General features: G+C 49.1%; 1 protein-coding gene across 2 annotated transcripts; it reads left to right on the top strand.

Moving 5' to 3' along the window:
• Positions 1–7,145: 7,145 nt before the first annotated feature.
• Positions 7,146–22,085, top strand: LOC142587429 (neprilysin-1-like). 2 transcript variants are annotated; one of them, XM_075698442.1, is made up of 3 exons: positions 7,146–7,466; positions 9,361–9,447; positions 19,840–22,085. In XM_075698442.1, exons 1-3 carry the CDS (start codon positions 7,296–7,298, stop codon positions 21,901–21,903), a joined length of 2,322 nt encoding a protein of 773 aa, XP_075554557.1. In that variant the 5' UTR covers positions 7,146–7,295; the 3' UTR covers positions 21,904–22,085. The 2 variants fall into 2 exon arrangements, with proteins under 2 accessions (XP_075554557.1, XP_075554558.1); XM_075698443.1 differs by lacking the exons at positions 7,146–7,466; positions 9,361–9,447 and adding an exon at positions 9,917–10,056.
• The last annotated feature ends 905 nt before the right edge of the window (positions 22,086–22,990 follow it).

Raw genomic sequence — 22,990 nt, 5'->3', positions numbered from 1 at the left:
ATGGACTTCCCTGACAGCACTAATATCATGAATGAAAATTTCGGCCAGGCTTGCTTTTTATTATGTGGACATTCGTGTGAATAGAAGAACGAAGTAAATTGCCTTATATTTTGTGATGCAGGCGGCTTACATACTCAAGAATCTTAACTGCTTATTTTCGGCTGGTGAGTGAGCACAGAGTCTGTTCGCGAAGACACCAGTGAAATGGTAGATGAATATGTTATAGGTAAGAACTGGATACTTCATTCTTACTAAGTACAAATTTTACGTTTCCTGACAAAAAGCAATATGAATGTAAAAATGAACTCGTAGGTCGAGTAGTAACAAGTAAGTTTAACAGGTATGGTGATATATGATATTCTGCTAGCAGCCATCAGAACTGTGTGAAAGAAATTTCGCCCAGAGTTCTTCCTCACTGGCTAGCCATGGTCACGTTACTAATGCAGGCAGAATTGGGTAAGCGGAAGTTTGCCGTTACTTTGTTTATCCACCCTATTTGATTATCTGGTTCGTGTAGCCTGTTTTGGCACCAGCCTTCAGTTTAAAGCGAACAATAGCACAGGTACCAGCATTATATGCATGATAAGTGCTTTATTTTCTTTCCTCGTGTTCATTCTGCCAACAGCCATTAGAAAATAATGTGCAATAAACTGACTTGACGCTGCAAAGTATGCCCATTAAATGTTTTTCCGGTGCACTTTCATCTATTTGCAAGCTTGCTGCTACCTATCATTCGTGGGTGTGGGATGTTGGACGCTATAAGTGCCTATCTGACTGATCTTTATTTTGCATACGCCACGGTTCCACTGATTAACTGAACCGTTTTCAGCTGCTCTGCCAGACTATGGAAAGGGGGACCTCGCCTCTTGTCATTTTTAAGCATGTTCATGGCCACAGTGCATTGCCCCTGAGAAGTCAGCTGCTATAACAAAATAAAACGTGCCTATTGGCTACCATGAGTATATCCTGAAGATAAATTTTCATAATAATGTCAGCATTAGTTATGTGACTGAAGCCAGCCAAAGAGGACGAACTGCTGGCAAAATTTTCAAGTGACTCTGCCGGCAGAGTGTCTGCTCCCTATATTATATTATCCGTACTGTTTTGGTCATTGTGCTGCATTTTTCTTTTATCATACGAATTTGCTACCCAGCCAGATAAGATGGTGTCAAGCTATCAATGTTAGGCCCATACACATGGTCATTTCTTTATTTTGTCATATTCTGGAAATGACACTAGCTTAGATTAGCAACATCAGCTTAACCTATGCACGGAGTTGAGTTACTGATTGTGAGAAAAAAATCATTACATAACTAATAGAAATGAAACTGGTACGAAAAAAAATATTTGTCTTTATGTCTTGTATAAGTTGTGCTGTTCATTTGATGCACACAGTGACGCGTAAACACAAATGTACGTTTATTTTGCATTTACGTGCATGTGTGTGAATAAAGCAGCACCACTTCTAATATCAAGGCATGTTGCACCAACTATACTCCATGAAAGATCCTGTATACGGTATTCAGCTGATCTTACTTAAATTTTATCGCATGGTGCAGTTACAACATTTCATACGTTTATGTAAATCAATTTACGGACTGTATGCGTTGCATTTGAGAATGCATATTTTAGACCAATGACCGTACCTGAGACAGCAGCTTTTTATTTAGCTTTACCATCGCTTATTCAAGGGATCTTGTTGATTATGCCATCCAAACAACTAATAAAATTTTGTGTTTAGTATACCAGCAGTGAAATGCTCAATGTTGGAATGTGCAGCTGTTCGCCAGCGTCTCGTGCCCTTAAGAGAATATTGAGCGCTTGTTGACAAACGCGTGCTTTCAGGTCACTGCGGCAAGGGGCCTGACAATCCGTGATAACGTAAAGCGACCGTCCTAGCTTGTTGCCGTGAGCGATGGCAAGCGCGATGGCAACCTTTTCAGCCTTCGTGATGCTCTGACATGCAGTGGAAGGCGGCACTGGCTAGCTCCCTGGAGCGGGCCCAGCGGCGCTGTAGACTGCGGCGTGCTTCCCGCAGGTGAAGTAGGTGGCCGTCTTCGTTGGCGGTCTGGGTGGTACGGGGGATGTTTTAGAGCGCAGCTCTTTGGCGTCCGTTCCTGGGTTTCGCGTCGTCGTCGGCGTCGTCGTCGGCCTCGTAACCAGCTCCGCCCCCCTTTCATCCCCCCAGCGCTAGCAGCGACCGACTGATACCGCTGGATGCCGCTGACGCCGCTAGAGAGTCAAGATAACGTGACTGCATAGAACACCGTCGCCGCCATGCAGAAAGAGTATCAGTCAAAGGCATCAATCAGTCGCTGCTATCTCTTCCCTCCTCCCTTTATCGTGTTGTACGCTTGCTGCGCGCGCTTCTGCCCCCATCGTTTGCAGCTGGGTGTACACGCCGCCCCCCTCCGCTTCCGCTTACTGCTGGTTGCTCTCGACGGCGGCGATGAGCCTCCGCTTCGGCGGCGCGAACTGCAGGGTCTTCTCGGCGGCGGCGATGAGCTTCTGCTTCAGCCTCGCTTACTGCTGGTTGCTCTCGACGGCGGCAATGAGCCTCCGCTTCGGCGGCGCGAACGGCAGGGTCTTCTCGGCGGCGGCGCTTAGCCTCTGCTTCCCCCACGGCTGTGACAACCTCGCGAGGCACTTGTATAGATCTCGTCTTTGAGAATCAAGCATTGGTGTACCAAGTCGAACATATATCAGTCTATTTCTCCGACCACAAAGCTTCCTTCATGACTGTCAAGAACTGTTAGTGGAGTCTTTGTTAAAGGAATACGTGTGAAAAATAAAAAAAAAATTCTGTGATAGCGCATACATGTGTTGCTCGATTTCTTTGCCTCAATCTATCCAAAAGGTGAAACAGCTTATTTGCTGCGCTCAAATTTCGCATTAGGAAGTAACGTAATCGTCGGTAATTTTTTTGTATGCTGATATTGGGCGCGGCGAAACTGTTCGCACCAGTCCGTAAGGTTCGCCTCAGCGTCAAGGGTTTTCTCGCTATCGAGGCCAAATTAATCCCGATCCGTAACTTTTGCTTGCCCGATGGGACGCTACAGGGCAACCTCAGTGAGTTAGTTATGTGCGCAGGATATAGTGCTCACTACTCAAAGCTTCCTTCCATAGATTACTTGCCTTAATCCAAAGCCTTGGATGAAGTTAAGGACCGGGCAGGTATTACGGAAGATAATGTTTCCGATAGGGGTGGTTGTGGTGGGTTGGCGAATCGCTCGAGCCAGTAAGTGTCGACAGCAGCGGCAATTTACTTGCCTTTGTGTACGGCATTCCGGTAGCCACAGCTTGTGTCTTGGGCGCTGAAGTCCACGAGAAGGATCAGATCCTTGCTCTTGACGAGGGTGCAGGCACCTCGGATGAGGGTACGAAAGTCTGTGTGGCGTTGCCGGAAGGGGGAGGGGGGACTGTAGGCGTTCAGTGTTTGCTAGTCTTTTTTTCGCTGCTGGAGCACGAGCTTTACAATGAATCCTCGATATCAGTGTTCGGCATGACGTCATGGGCAGTGACAGTCGGCGCCTTATTGACGAGAACGGTCACTTTGCCCTCAGTCGGGCTGTCATATACGCCTCGTAACTTGGCAGACCCGGCGAGACACCTGGTTCCTGTAGGGCGATGACGTCTGGCGCTTGAAGCTGGGTGTTTATACATTGTTGAAAGAGGCTCCGCTTACGACGGTAGCCTGGGCAGTACCATTGCCAAATTTCTAAGCATTTTTGTTTGGATGCGGTGGTGCTGCCCATGTAAGTTCCGAGAGGTGGGATTAGGGTGAATTGGGTGGCCTTGAGAACTCCGGGGCCGGTAGCTGCCCAAGCGGGGATGATCGGGGTGAGCTGAATGAGGGGGGGTTGTGGGGGGGGGCGTTCGTTTTTTCCGGTGGGAGCCGCCTATTCCGTGCAGCGAGCGTCGAGGTGTGTTTCGACATCCGCGAGAGGTTCGCCCAGTTGTGAGAGTTGGGTAGAGAAGTTCTGCGTAAGTTGGTAATGTTGGTTCTGTCGTTCTTGTGTGAGTTGTTTCGTGAGTTCTCCCAACATGTCGTGTAGTGTGGAATATGTAATGGATGGTTCCTGGGGAAGCGCAGGAGGATTCACGAAGGGAGGCGCCTCGTGTGGGGGATGCAGTTGGCTGATAACGATGCGTAGCTCAGCCATTTCACGGACGTGTTTGGCTTTAAGTTGTGCGAGTTCCTTCTTACGCTGCTGGATTTCATGGGGCAGCGCTTCACATTGAGATGTGGGCGGGGGTCTGAGCGTGGGGCAATGGGGCTAGCTGGAACAGTTGGCCGGCTTACCTTGGCGGCCCTGTCGGACGGCGGGTCCAGCAGAGTCCTGCTGTTGCAGGCCGGTGCATCGGTGCTGGGTAGAGTTGCGCTCGGGTCTGGCGCGGAAGCTGCGTTGCTCTGGGTGGGAGGGTTGAAAGTGGTCCAGGCCGGCTGGTGGAATCGGCGGAAAGGACCGTGACCGGGAGCGGGAACGTCTCTTTGAAAAGTAGTCCTCGGTGCTGAACCACCGGCGGCGCGTGCTCGAAGCCTGGCGTTGAGGGTTGTTGCTACGGACAGAGGTTGGCGTGGAGGATTGAGACGTTGATGGCGCTCCTTGGCGCCTGATAAGTGTCCCTCCTTGCAGAACTTGCACTGAGGAGTGCAGGGATGATTCTCAGGGGGACCGAAGGCGCCACACACCTGTCACTTTAGACGGTACGGTTTGCACGCTACTTACCCCGTAGTAGAGAACGTAGTGGAAAATAAGGAGGCCTTGGAAAGTTTTAACGGCCGTCTTCGAGGTCCCAAGCGTGCAGGCGTTAGGATAGTAGCACCCTGTGTCCTCCGCGAAGGTAAGCTTTGAGTTCATCCGGAGAATTTCCAGGGTCAAGACCATATATAACCCCCGTAGAATGTTCTCAGGGGCCGCCACATACGTGAGGAAGGTGTGATTGCTCCCGCCGAGGGCGAGCGCAGGCATCCGGCGGAGCTCAGCTGTTTCGATGTGCGGAGTGCTTGCGATAATAATGTTCGACCCTGTACGAATCTGCATAATAATGTCGTTGGCGGTGCACTTTTGATGGTAGTTGCAGGCTGCCACTACAGGCCGGAACGCGTGTTTACAAATGGTAGTAGGTACAGCGGGGCGTGGCACTTGCGGAGACGCTGCACGTGTGCGCGCATGCGCGAGTACGAGCGGCTGGGAGAGAGAAAATGTGGGGATTTTTGCTCCTCGAATATATGACTCTGCCTAGGCACCTCGGAGCAGTCTCTTAGCGCGTGTCGTATGCGTTTGTCCCTAGGCGTGCCGGCAGAAGTCGCGGGACGCGGTAGTGCTGAACTTAGCGTCGCAAGTTGGTGGCCGGACGTAATTATATTTATTGAATCGTGTTTCTTTACTAATTGAAACAACGTGTCATTATTTCGCTTTATTGGCGGCGCCTCCAGGATACCAAAGCGGCAATGGAGACACCAAAGCTAGAACCCGGTCTGGTCCGTGGGTTGGGGCTCGCCGAGGCCTGCGCATGCCAGGGGTGCATAAGATCGGCTGTCCGCTGTCGCGGACAACCAATTTTTTATGCGTAGATCCCTTGGCATGCTTCAGCTTCCGCGGCCCCAACCCATGGGCCGCCCTGCTTCCAGCTTTGATCCCCCCACTACCCCTTGGGTTCCTTGGAGATCCTGCAGCGCCTGCTTCATTGTAACTTCAGGTGCTGTCCTGAGGCCTCTGTTTGCCGGTTTCATGTGCCTTCCTGGAGCAGTGCTTTTAAAAATGCAATCTGTCCTCGCGACGAAAAAAGCGACCTGCGACTTATACAACACCAGTCAGAACCTTACCCCTTCAGACACAGCGATCACCAAATGGCTCGTCCGTGCCCACTGCCTCACCACGCGGGCAGCCAGCGGCGGACCGTAAACAAACTCGACCACACTCCGCAATGCCGGCATGTCTAGGGTGCAAACGCATACAACACGCGCTAAGAAACCTCCTCCATAGTGCCTAGACAGAGTCACATATTCAAGGAGCAAAGGCCCGCAGATTTTCACTCTCGAACCCGCTCTTACTCGCGGCTGCGCAGAAACCTCGAGCACTGCGAGAAATGTCACACTTGCTGTACCTACTAGCAATTGTCAAAATGCGTCCGGGACACTTGGTGCTTTGTGAGTGTCATGATGACTACGCCGTTTTGGGGCCCAGAATGATCTTGAAGTCGTTCCGAGGTAGCGGCTAGAGCCAGCGACGCGGCCGGCGCTTCTTTCGGGGGGCAAAGTCGTAGCGTTCGCTGCGGACGCGCCGCGCGCTATCGACGCGGCAGGAGGCGAGTTGTTTACCGCCGCGTGGCCGGCGGAGCCTGGCGGGGACGCAATTCCGGCCGGCTCGGTAGCCTGGCCGTCCAGTTCTCGTGCTCAGTCCTGGCACATTTAAGGCAATAGCGTTAAGAACCCCGTGTGGCAGAAAATCCGGCGCCGTAGTCAGATGGGCGGTGTCAGCTTTGCGAGTCCCGCCTGGACCGTCATTATGACGAAAATTATTCCGAACCATGCAAACCCAACCACGCAGACCCTCCGTGTAGCGCAAGGAAGTTAGTACACTAACTGAATTTCTCAAGCTAAAATACGTCATAACAATCGTAAAGTACGACTTACAAACAGCCTACAGACATGATAGCGTTAGACTGTAATTGTAATATACGAGAAAACATAATTCTGTTATGCGGAAACTCAAAGACAAACCCCTTTTCCAGCGTTTCTGCCATGCATAGACCAGCCATGGCGTCCGAGATTTGCGCGCGCCCGGTTCCTTGCAACGGTTCCAGATGGCGCTCGGCTACGCTGCATCGCAGCCCACGCAAGAGCGCGCGTTTCTACCAGAAAGCTCGCCTTTGTGCATGACGTTCGCCGCCCGCGTTTCCCGGTAAACATGAAGGTTACATAAGCTGCAGTTGCCGGAAAGCGTGAGAAGCAGTCAGGCATCTTTGAATGCTATCCCGTTCCACGCTTAAAGACGAAGCTTAAGCGCCCTCCGAATTAATTTTTGTTTTTGCTTGTGGATGTATACTTCTGAGTTTACATCCAGTACAGTTCTCTGCCAGTCGTAGAAATTTCACCTCTCCTTACAAGCCAGAGCAACTGTCCTTCTTCGACGCGCGAGCGTTGCCGATAGATCAAGCTGAAAACGAAGAAGACGAAGAATGCTGTCGCGCTCCGTTTGCACACGTCCTTTCTTCGCTGTCCAGGGTCCGCAGCCGACAACTCGAGTCTTCTAGTTAGCACAGTGAACTTTAACGGCCAACAACACATCATGGCTGATAGGTCAAGGAAGAGCAGCGCGTCCTCGAAATCCTCGAAATCCTCCAAGTCATCCGCGTCAGCGAAGTCTAGCTCGGGTAAATCCAAGGACAGCGGCGAGGATGTGAAGCAAAAGTCCCGCAAGGTTTCACTCAGCGAAATACTCGCCACCAGGACCAGTGCGGTGAGTAGTAATCATGTTCGAATACGTCGTTCCTTCCGCGGCATAGCGCAGCAGTTCGTACGTCATGCTTAATGGCCTAAAAAGCCAGGTTTGTTCTAAATCTGAGACTGTTATAGGGGCTCTTAACTGGCTTTTTTATATGTCGCACAGTCCCCATCATCGGCCGTAGCACGAGAATCGGCTCCAGACGAGAATCGAACCGAAAAATAGGTTCCTACCGGTCATCATCATCATCGCCAATATACTGTAACTTTTTTAATGCGCTTTTACAGTGAAGCTGTATGTGGCTATAGGTTCTGGAAAAAATTGCGTGCGTCTATCGAGCCGTGTAGATCGAGAGTTTCTCCTCGTACGTGGGCCGATCCCGCAGATACTGGAATACCGGGCCTACCCGCGGTGGAGTTGAAGCAGGCTTGAAGCACTCCGCCAACTTGCAAAAAGTAATATTTTAGGTCGAAATACAACTCGTATCAGTTATTCCCGTGGCGGCGGTCCCGTAAGCGGGCTGCACGCCAGGACTGCGAGGCGGAAATAAATGCGAACCGTCCATGTGGCCCCAATCCCGCAAACTTGGAATGTTTCACCGGAGCAACGGCCAGGTTTCAGAAGGAGTTTGCGGGGAACCAATGTTGTGTGGTCTGTGTTGTGTGTGACAGCTTGTGGTTTTCGAGTGACCTCACAACCATTACTGCACTGCGGGACGTCGATCAACCCACGACCACCTTGGCTATAGTTAAGCAGTGTGTGCCCTCGGACTGCGGCGAGGTGCGTGTATGTCCTACGTGCCGGGATTCGTTAGTAAAAGGTGTCGTGCCGCGTTTTGCCACAAGACATAGGTATGTATACCCCTTCCCCCGGGGCTTCATCTTCCGAGGCTCAACATCGTAGACGAGCGACTATAGTGGAACCTCGTCTTCCATTTATAAGCATACGGCGTTCGACGCACGGCAATAGAAAGTTCGCCATTTCGGGGCCAACATGCACAGCTTCGCTGGTCATCCACGTTCAGAGTGGAATGGCACTGAATTTTTTCTTCTCTAGATCGATGGGGCACTTTTCGGTCTGCCGAAAAAGCTTTCTAATTGCTGTGAGCGCAATCTGCAGATGCGTGTTCTACTGATAAAAGTGTGAACGCCGGCAATTCTTGCTGTGAATGAACAAGAAGCTTACGCCTGAAATCGGCGTCTGTGCTATCGCGCCATAGATTACACGAAGCCAGATATGCTGAACCATGATTCTACAGTGTCTGCGGGACAAACTTGCCTGCGGTCGGGAGGTCGCGTTCAGTGCACTTTTCTTTTGGCGTCCAAAGGTCTACGCCCTGTGGTCTGTGGTGGCACTATGGCGCTGGGTGTATTAATGCGACCGACATCCTTAGCCTGCTCCTCCCACTAGAGATTGTAAATAAAGGCGTCCCTATCAATACGGTTTGTCGCTACATTGCTTAAGATAAATTGACGCTCAATGGCTATGGTGTTAGGCTGCTGAGCACGAGGTCGCGGGATCGAATCCCGGCCACGGCGGCCGCATTTCGATGGGGGCGAAATGCGAAAACACCAGTGTACTTAGATCTAGGTGCACGTTAAAGAACCCCAGGTGGCTGAAATTTCCGGAGTCCCCCACTACGGCGTGCCTCATACTCAGAAAGTGGTTTTGGTACGTAAAACCCCATAATTTGATCTTTAATCCGGGCAGCAGCGCCAAGGTGTACCTACTAAGCAGAAGTTCCTAAACTAGCATAACTTTTGATATAACTATGCCCAAAATGCGGCACAGAATACTTTTGACATTTCAGTTAAATATTGGTCCAGTTGTATAACGAGAGGCGTCTCTGCTTTCATTTATTCGTGAATACGGTGAGCTAAAGCGTCCTTTCATTTCTCGTGCTTCGCAGATTTCAACGCCGACACAGAGGTCTGAGTTACCTACCGTATCCAGGCTTTCAAAACGACCGTCAAAGAGAATCTTCAGCATAGATAAGGTAAGGCTCATTCACGTCCCAACAGGCTAACTGTAGCCAAGGTTTAAATGTATGCCGAGGCGCATTAGGAGCATGCAGCGAGTTGCATATTGTTGACTATTGCACGGAGCAAGTCACACTATTTTTTTGCATTACGCTTGTTTGCACTATTATTCAGCATTTAATAGCCAACTTCGCGCAGGCCAGACCAACCCCCGGAAGGCGAGTGCTAGCTTCGGTTTCAAGAAACGTGCGCTTTCCAAGCGGTTTCCGGACATCTTAACATTTTGTATATCTCTTTTTGTGTATCTTAAATCGGGCGATGCGCGCGAAGTGGTTGTCTTTGTGCGTCCGTCCATCTTACCTCCACTCACCCTTGCCACTCGCCCAGCGATATTACAAATCGAATCGCGCTTGGTGATCTGATTCGGTTGTCGCCCCAAGTATGAAGATGGGAAAGATAAGACACAGAAGCTCGAACTGGCGTGCGACGAACGGAAGACGCAGGGAGTCAGGTCAACCAAGCATTAGACGAAGATGGCTAAATCGCATGTGCTGCGTGGCTCTGTGGTGTTCTAACACCGGGAATTCGAGTTCTGCAAAGTTTTTCAGGTTTCCTGATAACAGATGGTGAGCACTAGTATTTCAATTTATTTTCTGAGCAGGTATTCATTTTGAATGTGTGAACCAGTTCTGTTCAAGCTTGAGCGGACTGACATAGAAACAGTGTCGCTTGAGCCTTTCGTCATGACGGCAGCCCATCTGCTGTCGGTGAGACACTTGTACTGGAGGGCTTGAGTGCGCGTTTGTTGAGCTATGCACTTTGCGCGCTCTTTACTTTGTCGACACATACAGCCGAGGCTAAAGAAAATTAAGACACAGCCGTGATGTTTTATCAAATTTCAAGAGCAATGACGGCAAAAGGATGCACGCACATCATTTTTTGTTGCGTTTTGATGCACCACTACTAAGATATGGTACTGAAGGAGATTTAAGCTCTCTAGTTTATCTCAGCTTCCATGTGTGCAAGTTACTGCGCATCTGTATTATAGACAAGGCGCAATGTTATTTGCATTGCCGGCATCTGTATTTAATAACTCCAGTAATAGAATTATAGACTATTTCATGCTAATTAAGAACGAACTGCTAATCCCTAGTGCAATGAAGAGTGCTATTAGGTTTCTTTTAATACATGGTTGGTTTTTGCGTTGCTTTTGTGTCAAAATAGTGACCTAGGGCGCGATCGGATATATTTTGTACGATACGCGTTCTGTTCAGTTGCTGCAACGTCACATAGTTGTAGTATGCAAAATTTGTGACAGCGGGGCGGAGAGAGCAGCCAGTCAGGAAGCGGTGACCTCCCCGGTAGTTTATTTCCATCGTGTGTCGTCTTCCAAATGAATGAAATCGTTATCTACAAAAATGTATTTTTTCTTCTCAAGCCCAAGTACGTTTTCAAATAGTAGTACGTGTGACTACTGCAATTTATAACTATTAGTTTCTTTGCGTCGTCCCTAGATGGTGTCGCGCACAGCGGGAAGAAAAAAGAAAAAGAAAACGACGGGAAGAGTGGCGCACTTTTCAAGAGGCATAGACAATCCAGTGGCTCGCTGGCACCGATGAAGGGGTCGATTTCTCTGTAAAATCAACGAATTATTTGTTTCCAGAAACAAAAACGACGCCGGAATTCACTTTCTGCCATTTCTTCAAACGCGTTTCGCACCGCCACCCGCTCTCCTCCTTCCTCTAGAAACGCCAGCGCAACAGCCTAAGTTCCCAATGGAAGCGCCATTTTCTCAAATTAAACTATGGATGGGATTCAAACGTGCCATTCCGCAGCCGAAAAAGCCGCCTGCTGGATCCAATCCAATCCACCTGACGCGCCATGCCAAGCCGTATGATCGCTCCAAACTTCCCAGCTCCCGTCGGGTTCGGCGCCTAGCAGACGAAATGCTCGGTGGGAGGATGATTGACAGGAGCGTGTCGTCATTTTGACGTCACCAAAAACGTGGCCGCGCCCCGCGGCTGGCGACGTCAGCGCGGAGTAGGCCAATCGCGCGCGCCGGTAACCGAACGAACGCGCCGAACAACCATCTCCGATTTCACCCTAAGTACTCGCCGTGCTTCTATGTATATATGAATATGACCCAAACTATGACGACAGGCAGATTATATGCGTTTCAAAGCGTTATAGAAATATGCTCCCTCATTCGGCATGTAGTTCAAATTATGAGAGCAGTTACAGGCTACTTCCTGATCATGCGGATGCATGTAGCCAGTTTAAAATTCTGTGGGTCCTTATTTCTCACACTATGAATGAAATACATGTATTGCACTCTAACTTCTTTTTGGGAGCCACAAAACCTGACGCCGTCATAACACACTTGATAGTCAAGTTTCGTGTGACCAGCCCGTGATGGTTAATTTTCGCATTGGTATGGATCTTCTGGAATCTATGTTCGTTCATTATGTAGAAATTTCAGTTGTGAATGACAATTGCTTCTGCAGATTGACACTTTCGCACTGCATTAAGGTCAGTCTTTTTGCAGTACGGAATGTGTCGATAAAACAAAAACGTTCAACGTTTACTTGCGTTGAGTTTTGGCTGACTGAGACATCGGCCAGCTTTAGTTGATCCACTCCGCAAACACGAACAAATTAACGATTGATGGTGCCAGAAAGTTATCTTCTTTATACAACCTTCCCCCACCCCCAAATCGGTGGACTAGTTGAACTGTATACTTGAACTGAACCACAAGTTAGGAATTTCAAAGCGACTACATTTACGAAACGACGAAATGTACCCGCGAATATTGGTAGTTAGCGACGGTTTCCTATATAAATATTTTTCATTGTAGTTGCTTCCCACTGCTGTGTGCCAGCGCTGTGCCAGTGCGTTGAAAAATTAATAGAAGCTTCAAAGGTAAAGGCGGCTGAAGAAATCGCTGTGTAAACCCGGCACACTTCAGCGGGTTCTTATTCGTGATTTGCCCAATGTCGCCGCATCCATGGCGAGCGGACTTACAAGACAGCACGAACGCACACCGCTTGAACGCGAAGTGGGAAAGCAGGGCTTCGCGGTGAACCTCCTCCACCCCGGGGGCGCGCCCTCTCTCTCTACATTCAGACCTCATCAGTGACGTCATGAAGAAATTGTTTTGTTTGTGAATTATTTCCAGTTGAATATCCAGCAACCACCAGTGCTGGAAGCGGCGCTGCCGCCGCATATCGGCATGGGACCGAGTGTCCCAAGGGAAGTGTAGGGAGTTTCCGCACCCTGGCCGAACTTCGAATGAGAAACGTGTAGAGCAGTCTGGGAAACATTTATAGCAGCAGTTTCCTACTTCCGTAATAATTTTTCTGCGTCATGAAGAAAGCGAGAAATAAGAAAAAAATTCACCGACGAATACGATAGCCCCTAATACGAAATTTGGGCGGAGTTGAATATGTGTTTTCATTTCGCAATATAATGGCGGGGGCGGACAATATGTCTCGTGCGGCACGTTTGAAACGGAGCGAACTGCGAAAGCGAGTGCCTCGCTAATCGGGAGATCGCAAGAGGCAGCGCAGACAGGCCTCCGCTCACACAGCGCTTTGATGAACAGACGCCGCGCGCTACTCTGGCACCATCTCGTAGCCACTATCGCCGCAGAGCGTAGTACCTCTTGCACAGTACTACGCTTTCTCACGCTTTCACCATACCCTCCCTCTCTGCTTTCCGCCTCATGGTTCCGCATCACTCTCGATCCTCCGGCACTTTCCTCCTTGCGCTCTCTTTGCTATCGCCGTCTTTCATTCTCGCTCCACTCCACGTTTGCTCTTTCATCTTTCGCTGTGCTCGTTCGCACGGTTTCAAGGGAAAACGCTGACGCTTGCAGCAGGAATGGGTGCCTAAGAGCTGCACTCTAAAGAAAGCACGTGACACGACCTCTTGCGCACCGCGACTGCAGTGCTCTCAAGCGTGCCGCGTATGAAGGAACGGCGCCCTTAGCCCGGTCTACTGCTTGGTCTGCTTATCGTCATCTGCTTAAGCGCATCACTGGCTTAAATCACGATACCGAATCGCTGCCCTGTCCTGCACAATACCAAATCACAATAACAAATCGCTGTACAGCACACCTGGATAATTGCGCCGTTCTTTCATGATCGACCGCATGTTTGAGAGCACTGCAATCGCTGAGAGCAAGCGAACATGTCACGTGATTTCCTTCAAATATCGCGACTTTCTTCACGACGCGGAATAAATTATTACATGACTAGGAAGTTTGCAACTGCTGAATTAGTTACGCTCTCCAACTTTCTCACTGGAAGTTTTGCCCTGACGCTATTATTCGCGATGTTGATTAAGTAATCTTGAATAAATATGCAATGAAGCAAAATACAAAAATAACACTGCGAGCAGGCCTAATTGTAATTGATTCATCGTGAAATTTTGAACTAAACAAACGGGGACAAAAAAGATTGTGCTTTTCCTTCTGTATGTTTCTTTGTCCATGTCTACTTAGCGCAAAATTTCCCAATGATACAAAAAACTAATGCGCCCTGCTCCGTACAATGGTCAACAACATCAATTTGGTGGCGTCCTGGGTAGAGTACTCAGGCATATGTTTAAACCTTTGCTTAACTTACCTGGGACACTGTATATTGACGGCAACGGAATCGTCACGCTATAAAATATTCAGCTGTAGATCCCTGCTCAAGTGCTGCTTTTTTTTCTGCGAGTTGAATTCGACAACCTGACAGCAACGTCAGGGCATATTGATTTTGTAGAGGCTAGCACTGGCGCGATGTGGTCTACAGGTGACGGCCCATGGCCTGCTGATGAATTGATGTGATTCCAGACACTAACGTCTCCTGCCCTTTCTCGTAAATAGCAAAGCTATTTAGTTCGGCGCAGTGCTCTGTACGTCTTAAAGATCTGTGCAGATTTGGGACAAATACATGACCTTGCAGAAAAGTCTACTACGCCGATAACACGATAATGATATAGTATGCATCCAAAAAAATTGTAAAAACTACTTTGTGATTATGAGGTACGCCGTAATGAAGGGCTCCGGAAATTTCGACCACGTGGGGTTCTTTAACATGCACCTAAATCTAAGTACACCGGTGTTTTCGCATTTCGCCCCCATTGAAATGCGGCCGCCGTGGCCGGGATTCGATCCCGTGACCTCATGCTCAGCAGTCCAACACCATAGCCACTGAGCTACCACGGCGGGTAGTATGCATAGAAACGTGAAATGGACATACAAGTGCCGATCCGCAAGCATTGCAACAGCGTGTTATACAGGGTGTTCAAAATTAGTTTTATGGTTTTTAAAAATTATGCACTGGAAGGCAAGCGAAAACCACCTGTGCAAATAAGTTATGTTGCCTGGGGGACACAAAGTGAGATGGTAATTATCGCTGTCAGTAGCCGAATTAACTAAAGTGTAATATTTAACTTTTTGGTGACTGCAGTAAGTGGGTATGTTTGTATTGAAAAGTTAGAGGCAGTCGTGCTTCTACGTTGCTTCACTTGGAAAAATTCTTCTAGCGTGACTGTGCTCCGAGATAACTGACTCCAAATTTTATTCTCGTTCGCATGATTACGCATGCAAGAGAGGATCGGCGCAAAGCTGCTCCCTGATGTGACGCGGCTGTTGTGTGCGGCGTTTAGTCTGACGACGGGCCGGAGGCATTGGAAAATTTGATAACTGTCCCCCTTCCCCTGTCGGACGGCGAAATAAAAAAAAAACGAAGAACGCGGAGCCGATGTCGTAACACACGACCGCGCAGCCTGCAACGATGGCGGCAGCTGCCACGCCGAGGTGACGGCGCGAGCGGAGAAGCCGCAGGGCAGTGCGCGTGCGTGACTAGACGAGCGGGCACGGTCCTTGCCTGGGCTGCGCAAACAAAGTGACTGCTGATTTCCTAGTACTGCAAGTTTTATTGAAATCAAGAGCAACAACTGCGCGGCACACGGCGCTGTCATATCTTGACTTCGCGAGCCGGGAGGGAAAGGGAAACAGTTATCATCTTTGCCTATGCCTCCGCGCTGTTGTCAGATTAAACGCCGCACGCAACAGCCACGCCAAATGAGGGAGGACCTTTGCGCCAGTCCTCACACTCTTGCATGCGTAACAATGCTAACGACAATTAAATTTTGGACTCAGATATCTCGGAGGAAAGACATGCTAGAATAATTCTTCCAAGTGAGACTGTGTAGAAACACGACTGCCTCTAACTTTTGAATACGCACACACACACTTACTGCAGTCAATAAAAAAGTAATTATACAATTTTAGTTAATTCGGCTGCCGACAGCGATAATTATCGTCTCACTTTGTGTCCCCCTGGCCAGATAACTTATTTGCGCAGGTGGTGTTCGCGTGTCACCCAGTGCCTAATTTCAAGAAAACCATAAAGCTTACTTTTAACACCCGGTGTATGAACGCATAGCCAATTGTTGCACTTCTACAGAGAAAAGCGACTCACCCGCTGTGGTGGCTGATTAGTCACGGCCCTCTCTTGCTGAACACAAGGTTACGAGTACAATTCCCGGCAGCTGCAGCCACTTTCTGCCATAGGCGGAGTGGAGAAACACTCATGTGATGTACTTTGCGTATAATGCGGCCCTCACGGTCGTCAAAATCCACCCGGACTCCTTCCATAGACGGCGCTTGCGAAAGCTTATTAAGAGAGAGCTTTGCCTCGGTAGTACCTTTACAAATACTGGAGAGCAGAGAAACTGTGTTACTCGAAACCCTCGGCAATTAATTTTATTAGCTTCGTTGCACTTAGAGGGAAAAAGCAAAATGTGCAGGCTGCAGATTTTTTATTAGAATAATTCATTGTTTATTAAAATAAAAGTTAGAAATCTCAAAAGTAACAAACGATATAGAAGCACTAACTCATCAACTGTATAACTCGGCATCAAAACATATCACAATTCTGAAGATTGCACTTACCACTATATAAATCGGGAAAAATATGGGGTGCCCCAGAAGCCTTTCCCAGATTACAAACATGCAGAAGGCAGAACGTACAACACACAGACACATATTTTTTACTTTCAAGCCCAGTTAACATAAAGTTAACACACACACACACACACACACACACACACACACACACACACACACACGCACACGCACACACACACACACACACACACACGCACACACACACACACACAATTAATAAATTTCGACGTGTGCACCTTTCGTTGTCCGAAGGATATGCAGGCGATATTCCAATTCCACTCACGTGTTTGTCAACACAGGATGCCGTGCACTGATGTCTTCGGATTCTGCAACTCACGTGAGGCTCTGAGGACTGACTTCGTGGAACTTCTAACGAAGGCCTCTCTCACTGTTTAAATTGTCTGTGCACTAGGTCCAGGCCTGATCTCTCGACGAGGAAGATCAGGCCTGGAGATCACAGAAGTTCCGAGCTGTTGCCTTGAACTTCACGTACCACATATTGATGCTTTGAACGTCTGGTTGGTGTCTTTGGTATGCCGTCTGGAATTTTCCATGGACTTTTTTTTTGTGACTGTGTATCGTGATACCAGAGGATACATTGGGCTTTCTCCTGGTTTGAGTACATGTTGTTTGAAAATAGCGTCCGATTCCGCTGTTACATCACTGAGCCCTGTAGCAAACAAAGTAACAGTGAGGTATACATGTACACAGAAAAACTTCAATATGCCACATGCAATTCAAGACGTGTGTCTGTGTGTCATATGTTCTGCCTTCTGCATGTTTGTAATCAGGGAAATACTTCTGGGGCACCCTGTTGTATTACACGCCACTCTGAAACATACCTCTTATTTCTGAGTAGCGCTTTGCGAAAACCTCGTAAGCATTCTAGCAATGTTACGTAAGCTATAAATTATAAACTGCATTTGTCTACTTCAGATGCTCCAAGAGACGTAGTTTACAGAACTGCAATATCTGTTTCTTGATGCAGAGCTAACGAGTTGCTAACTTTCGGCTTCAGTTCTACAAAACGCTGATTCTCGGCGATTTCTGTAAAAGCTATAGCGTAATAATCAAAAGTTCCTTTACTCGCAGTCCGCGGAATTCATGTTTCCTTCCTAAATGCACCAGATTTCATTTGAAGCAGTACAGCGGTTGAGCATTTCTACGTTTCGCATGTATTGGAATAGTAAAATCTGAGTTGGGGCACAAAGCTTCAAAATCTTTAATCCAAGCAAAATCTTTTGCAAGGACTGTTCTTTATTTTTAATATTAGTGACAGAGGGCACCCACGTTCCGTTGCTGGAAAATACAAGATTACATCAGTAACGAATGCTGCGCCAGAAAGCTTCGAGTTTACCTTACTACTTCGAACATGGTCACACCTAGGTGTGACCGTGTTCTCGACAGTTCTAGAGCCGTCGCCTGTTGCTGCAGGAAATGACACGTCATTAATGGTTTCGTCTGGTCAACAAATGCGTTCGCTATTAACTTTTTTACAGCGTAAGCTGTCATGGGTTCATTGCAATAACCATATCGGTTGGCGATGTTGACCGCAGCCACCACCGGTGTCCGTCGCAGCTGACGCTGCGAATTACGAAAGAATGCCCAGTTCCAGCCGTTATCAAAGCCGGGCCCGCTGCGCGGCAGTCAGCTACTCCATCACTGAGCCACACCAACGCTTGCTAGCTTGCAGCGGAAACATGTCCTATAAACGCATCTAGCGCGCGAGGAGACATGCAATGTGACATACGCGCCGCGTTGCGTCGATACGTGCAAACTTTGCAATGTTGTTGCATATTATACCAGATTACACGCCATGTAGCAGTTGCATAGGCTTTGGTACAAGGTAGATAGAGAAGGTTTGAGAAAGAAAAATTATGGAGATGAACAAAAAATTACCTTAATGAAAAACGTGTATGGCACACCTGATTAAATCAAGCAGGCTAGCTACTGTTTGTCACCGCCCCGTTTAAAAGCGGATGCCAATAAATCATCTTCTTTATTATCATCATCATTTTCATTAGCATCGTATCGTGCCGCCTGTCACGCGATGTGAGATGCTCGCCGCGTAGCGTCGATACGTGCACACTTTGTATTGCAGTTGCATATTATTACGCCAGGTGACACGCCATGCAACAGTTGCATAGGTAGCGGTACAAGGTAGATAGAGAATATTTGAGGAAGAAAAAAAAGGTTAAAATTATGTGTACAAATTGAAAATGCTAGAATGAAAAGCATGCATAACATACCTGATTAAATCAAGCAGGCTTGGTGACTCACCATGCCGTTTCAAAGGGAGTGCAAATAAATCAGTGCCACCATCATTAGCATTGTGACGTGCCATTTGTCACGCGATACGACATGCGCGCGGCGTAACGTCGATACGTGGAAACGTTGTATTGCAGTAACGTTGTATCGCACCAGGTGTACCGACATGTAGCAGTTGTATGTAGCAGTTGCATGCTGTATGTAGCTGGACGTGGTTAACTCAAGCAGGCTAGGTAAACTATTTGTCCCCGCCCCGTTTCAAATGTGATGACAATAAATCATAATCAACAACAACAGCATCGTATCGTGCCACGGGTCAAGGGATGTGACATGTGCTCCACGTAGTCTGGGTGCCTGTGTTTACTCTTTGGTACGCGTTATGGCACCTCCTCGCAAGGTACGAACAGCCGCTGAAGAAGCGAATCGCGTAGCACGCGCGCGGCTGCAACCAGGCAAAGTCGGGCGCAGCAGACCGCTGTACAGGGAGCAGCACAAGCAGCAGCTCGCCGTCGACGGCGTGCGGACTGTTCAGATTGTTCTCGTGAAAACGACGCGGAGAGTCTTCGCCCCGAGGACCTTCTAGTGCATGCAGCCTAATATGGAGCTCCTATGAAGCCGCTCCTGCAGCTTAAGATGTGACTGTGCAGCGTGTGTCGCGCAGGCCTGTGACTTTTTTTTTATTAAGCGCAGTACCCTATTTACGTTCGTTACCGAATGTATTGCCTTGACGGATAAGTGCAGCTGCACCGATGTTACTTGAATAGCTGCTATAGCTTTCTTGAAATGTCTCCGAACTATAAAGCTCGCTAAGCACGTTTGAGTAGAGGCACCCATCTAGTGATCTTACATGGCCCTACCGCCGTAAAAAATGCAAACGTGACCGTTATATCATCAGTTCGTTTTGTGAGGGAGGGGAGCGGTATTCTGTGTCCACTTAACAGACTTTCCCATTTCATCTAGCTGAAGTTCTCATTGTCTGGGCTGGGGTACGCGTGCGAGGAGGAGACCGGTGTCCCCAGCCAATCAGAACTTCAGCAGCAGACGAAATGGACATGTTCACTAGGTGGACACCTACAGAATAACCCCCCACCCCCCCCCCCCCCCCCCCCCCCCGTTGCCTACACTGTCGAGAATCAACGCATCCCTTTACACTATGAACCTACTCGGATTTTTCTCGCAGATCGACCAACCTACCACCCCGAAGCCAGCGATAACCGTGACTAAATGCATGGTCATCATCCTGCTCGCTGTCCTCGCGCTGTTGCTGGTGCTTGTCGGCGTGTTCCTGGTGGCCTATCTCTATAGGACCGAGAGTACGCAAAGGAAGGTGGCGATTTGCGCCACCGCCGACTGCGCTGCCTTTGGCCGGGAACTGAGCTTAGCCATCAACAAGGCGGTAGACCCATGTCACGACTTCCACGCCTACGTGTGCGGCAGCTGGGACGACCCCGCTCGTCGGGACTCGACCGAAGCTCGGATGAGGGCTGCAGCCTTAGATGTGGCGCTCGACGAGGTCACAGACGACTCGTCGCAAGTCGGAAAGGCGGCGCAGTTCTTCTATAGCTGTAACAGGGCCGCCGCGGATGTAAAAGAAAACCTGAGACAGTTCGCGGAGTTCCGACGCTCCCTCGGCATGACCTGGCCCGATGGTCGTATACCAAAGGGGCAGCATCCGCTCGACTTAATGATCAACTTGGCGCTGAACTGGCAGATGAACTTCCTCTTCGACATGAATGTTATCGTCGTTCGAGAATCCGCTACGTTGCTTGTCACGCGCGGTCTCCTGGGCGCCGTTTGGGAGCAGGACATGCGCAATCCCAGGACACTTCCCAAATATGAGATTTACTTGAACGATTACTACGAAATACTCGGCGTCAATAGCTCACAAGCTAGAATCGAAACGGCCGATTTAATTCAGATTGAAAAGGAGATTGTGGACGCCAAGCTTCAGTTCCTCTACGACGCCCCTCAACAAGACTGGTTCAATGTAAGCGCCCTCAATGACAAAACACCCGCGGTACGAGCAGGCCTCTGGCTAAATCTTCTGAAAAAGCACGACAAGCAGTTCAGCTGGACCGGTGACGACACAGTGATCGTCGAGGACGTAAGGATCCTCGAGAGCACAAACAAGTTACTGCAGAACTTCACCCACGAAAAGCTGATCATCGGGCTGTCGTGGATATTTATTCAGACCCATCTGTGGGCTGTTAATGGCGTCCCATCCATTAGATTCCGTGGCACGTACTCCGAGCTGAAGACAATGCAGGAACACGGCTGCATGACGTACGTCGAATCCCTGCTGGGTCTATACAGCACATCGAAGATGATGGCCGAGCGCTACGGCGACGTCGCAAGTCGGCTCCATGTCAACAGCTTTATGCACAGAATGAACGAAAACGTCAAGCGGCTCGTGAAAAACCTGACATGGATGGACGAAGAGAGTAAGCGAGCGGCCTTTCTAAAGCTTGACAGAATGGCCCGCGTCTTAATGCCGGCTGACAGCTTCTTCAACAAAGAGGAACGCGCCTCGCTGTACAGCGTATTTCCGGACATGAGCGGCAAGACTTTCATGACGAACCTATTGGCTGCTTCTGAAGTGTATCGCCGACTCCGCAACCACAAACATTTCGTGGATGTGTACAGTGTTCGCATGTTTCCCCGGTTCGGCCGTGAGTTGTACTTGTACATGCCGAACGTGATGACAATGGCGATCGGCGACCTCAATCCGCCGCTGTTTTACCGCAACACAACGCTGGCCATCCAATACGGCGCACTGGGCTCCCTCATCGGTCGCCAGATGGCCAAGCCGTTAGACGACATCGGCATCACGGTGGACGCCGCTGGCGTGCGCGGCCAGTGGCTGAAGCCCGCTGCGGCCGCAGTGCACGCCGGTAAGGCCAACTGCGACGTCCGTCCGACCACGGACGGTACCCGGTGGCGGCCGCTACGCGTGTTTCCCGCCGTGGTCGGCCTGGAGATTGCGTACGCTAGCTTCATCGCGGCGTTAGAGGTCGACTTCCGCGTGCTGGACGACCTCCGGGTCACTCACCTTGAAGAGTTCGAGGACAATAAGGTGTTTTTCCTCGCGTTCTGCTATTCGCAGTGCTCCAAGCGGCCGCAGACCATGGGCGACGCGTGCAACGTTCCTGTCAAGAACTCGCCGAAATTTGCGGAAGCTTTTCGCTGCCCCTCGAATTCACCAATGAATCCGCCTAAGAAGTGCACATTTTTTTTTGAAGAGTGACCAACTTTAGCACATTATTTCGCTGTCGTCATTGCGTGCGCTGGTGGTTCATCGCTTCTTTTGTGAGACAGTGGCCCATAAACGACTACCGTAAGCGCAGTTGTGAATCATCGCAGGCATTACTAAACGCGCACCTTATGTCAAAAAATCTGTCAACATGTCTTTCTCGAGGCAGCACATAGGCGCCGACTACGGGGGAGAGGGCTCCGGGGCTTGAGCCCCCTCCGAAGTTTTCCAGAGAGGAGGGACGGAGGCACGGCCCTACCTGGCAATGCCGAAGCTTACGCCCTCCCCCCTCTCCATAGGTGTCATTACCGGAGTTCTGTTACCCACATCAGCTGAGGTTTGTTTTGAGTTGGCTGTACCATTTCGCTTAAAATGTTATTGTAGCTAAAAGATTAGAACATCATTGTTGGTGCAGACGCGCACGGCTTTTTAAATCATACTTAGTGCATTAGATACACGAGCGGCGGCTACCTCATCCGTAGTTTCTCAGTGTAATTTTTTTTTTATATTTCTACTTGTTTGTCCGTTGCACAGACACACAGGACAAAGTTTATTATATCTTTTGAAAAGGAGGATTGTTGGTGCAGACGCGCACGGCTTTTTAATTCATACTTAGTGCATTAGATACACGAGCGGCGGCTACCTCATCCGTAGTTTCTCAGTGTAAATTTTTTTTATATTTCTACTTGTTTGTCCGTTGCACAGACACACAGGACCAAGTTTATTATATCTTTTGAAAAGGAGGTAAGCAAGAAATATTTCTAGATATGGATAGCCTATGCCTTGGGAATGAATATGTTGCTGCATCTTCACCTCACTTCAAATTGCCTTGCACCCGCCATGGTTGCGCAGTGGCTATGGTGTTGGGCTGCTGAGCACCAGGTCGCGGGATCGAATCCCGGCCACGGCGGCCGCATTTCCATGTGGGCAAAATGAGAGGACACCCGCGTACTTAGATTTAGGTGCACGTTAAAGAACCCCAGGTGGTCAAAATTTCCGGAGTCCTCCACTACGGCGTGCCTCATAATCAGAAAGTGGTTTTGGCACGTAAAACCCCAATTATTATTATTATTATTATTAT

Source organism: Dermacentor variabilis, chromosome 7, assembly GCF_050947875.1.
Source record: "Dermacentor variabilis isolate Ectoservices chromosome 7, ASM5094787v1, whole genome shotgun sequence".
In the NCBI taxonomy this organism is placed as follows: domain Eukaryota; kingdom Metazoa; phylum Arthropoda; class Arachnida; order Ixodida; family Ixodidae; genus Dermacentor; species Dermacentor variabilis.
Note: the sequence above shows the minus strand (reverse complement) of the source record. Positions and strands in the feature narration are given on the sequence as shown.

What these genes read in the sequence shown, in the direction of transcription:
- LOC142587429 (XM_075698442.1), top strand. Translation starts at nt 7,296, where the DNA reads ATGGCTGATAGGTCAAGGAAGAGCAGCGCGTCCTCGAAATCCTCGAAA. An exon ending in TCGCCACCAGGACCAGTGCG is followed by an intron (nt 7,467 to 9,360) that starts GTGAGTAGTAAT and finishes CGTGCTTCGCAG; the next exon opens with ATTTCAACGCCGACACAGAG. An exon ending in GAATCTTCAGCATAGATAAG is followed by an intron (nt 9,448 to 19,839) that starts GTAAGGCTCATT and finishes TTTTTCTCGCAG; the next exon opens with ATCGACCAACCTACCACCCC.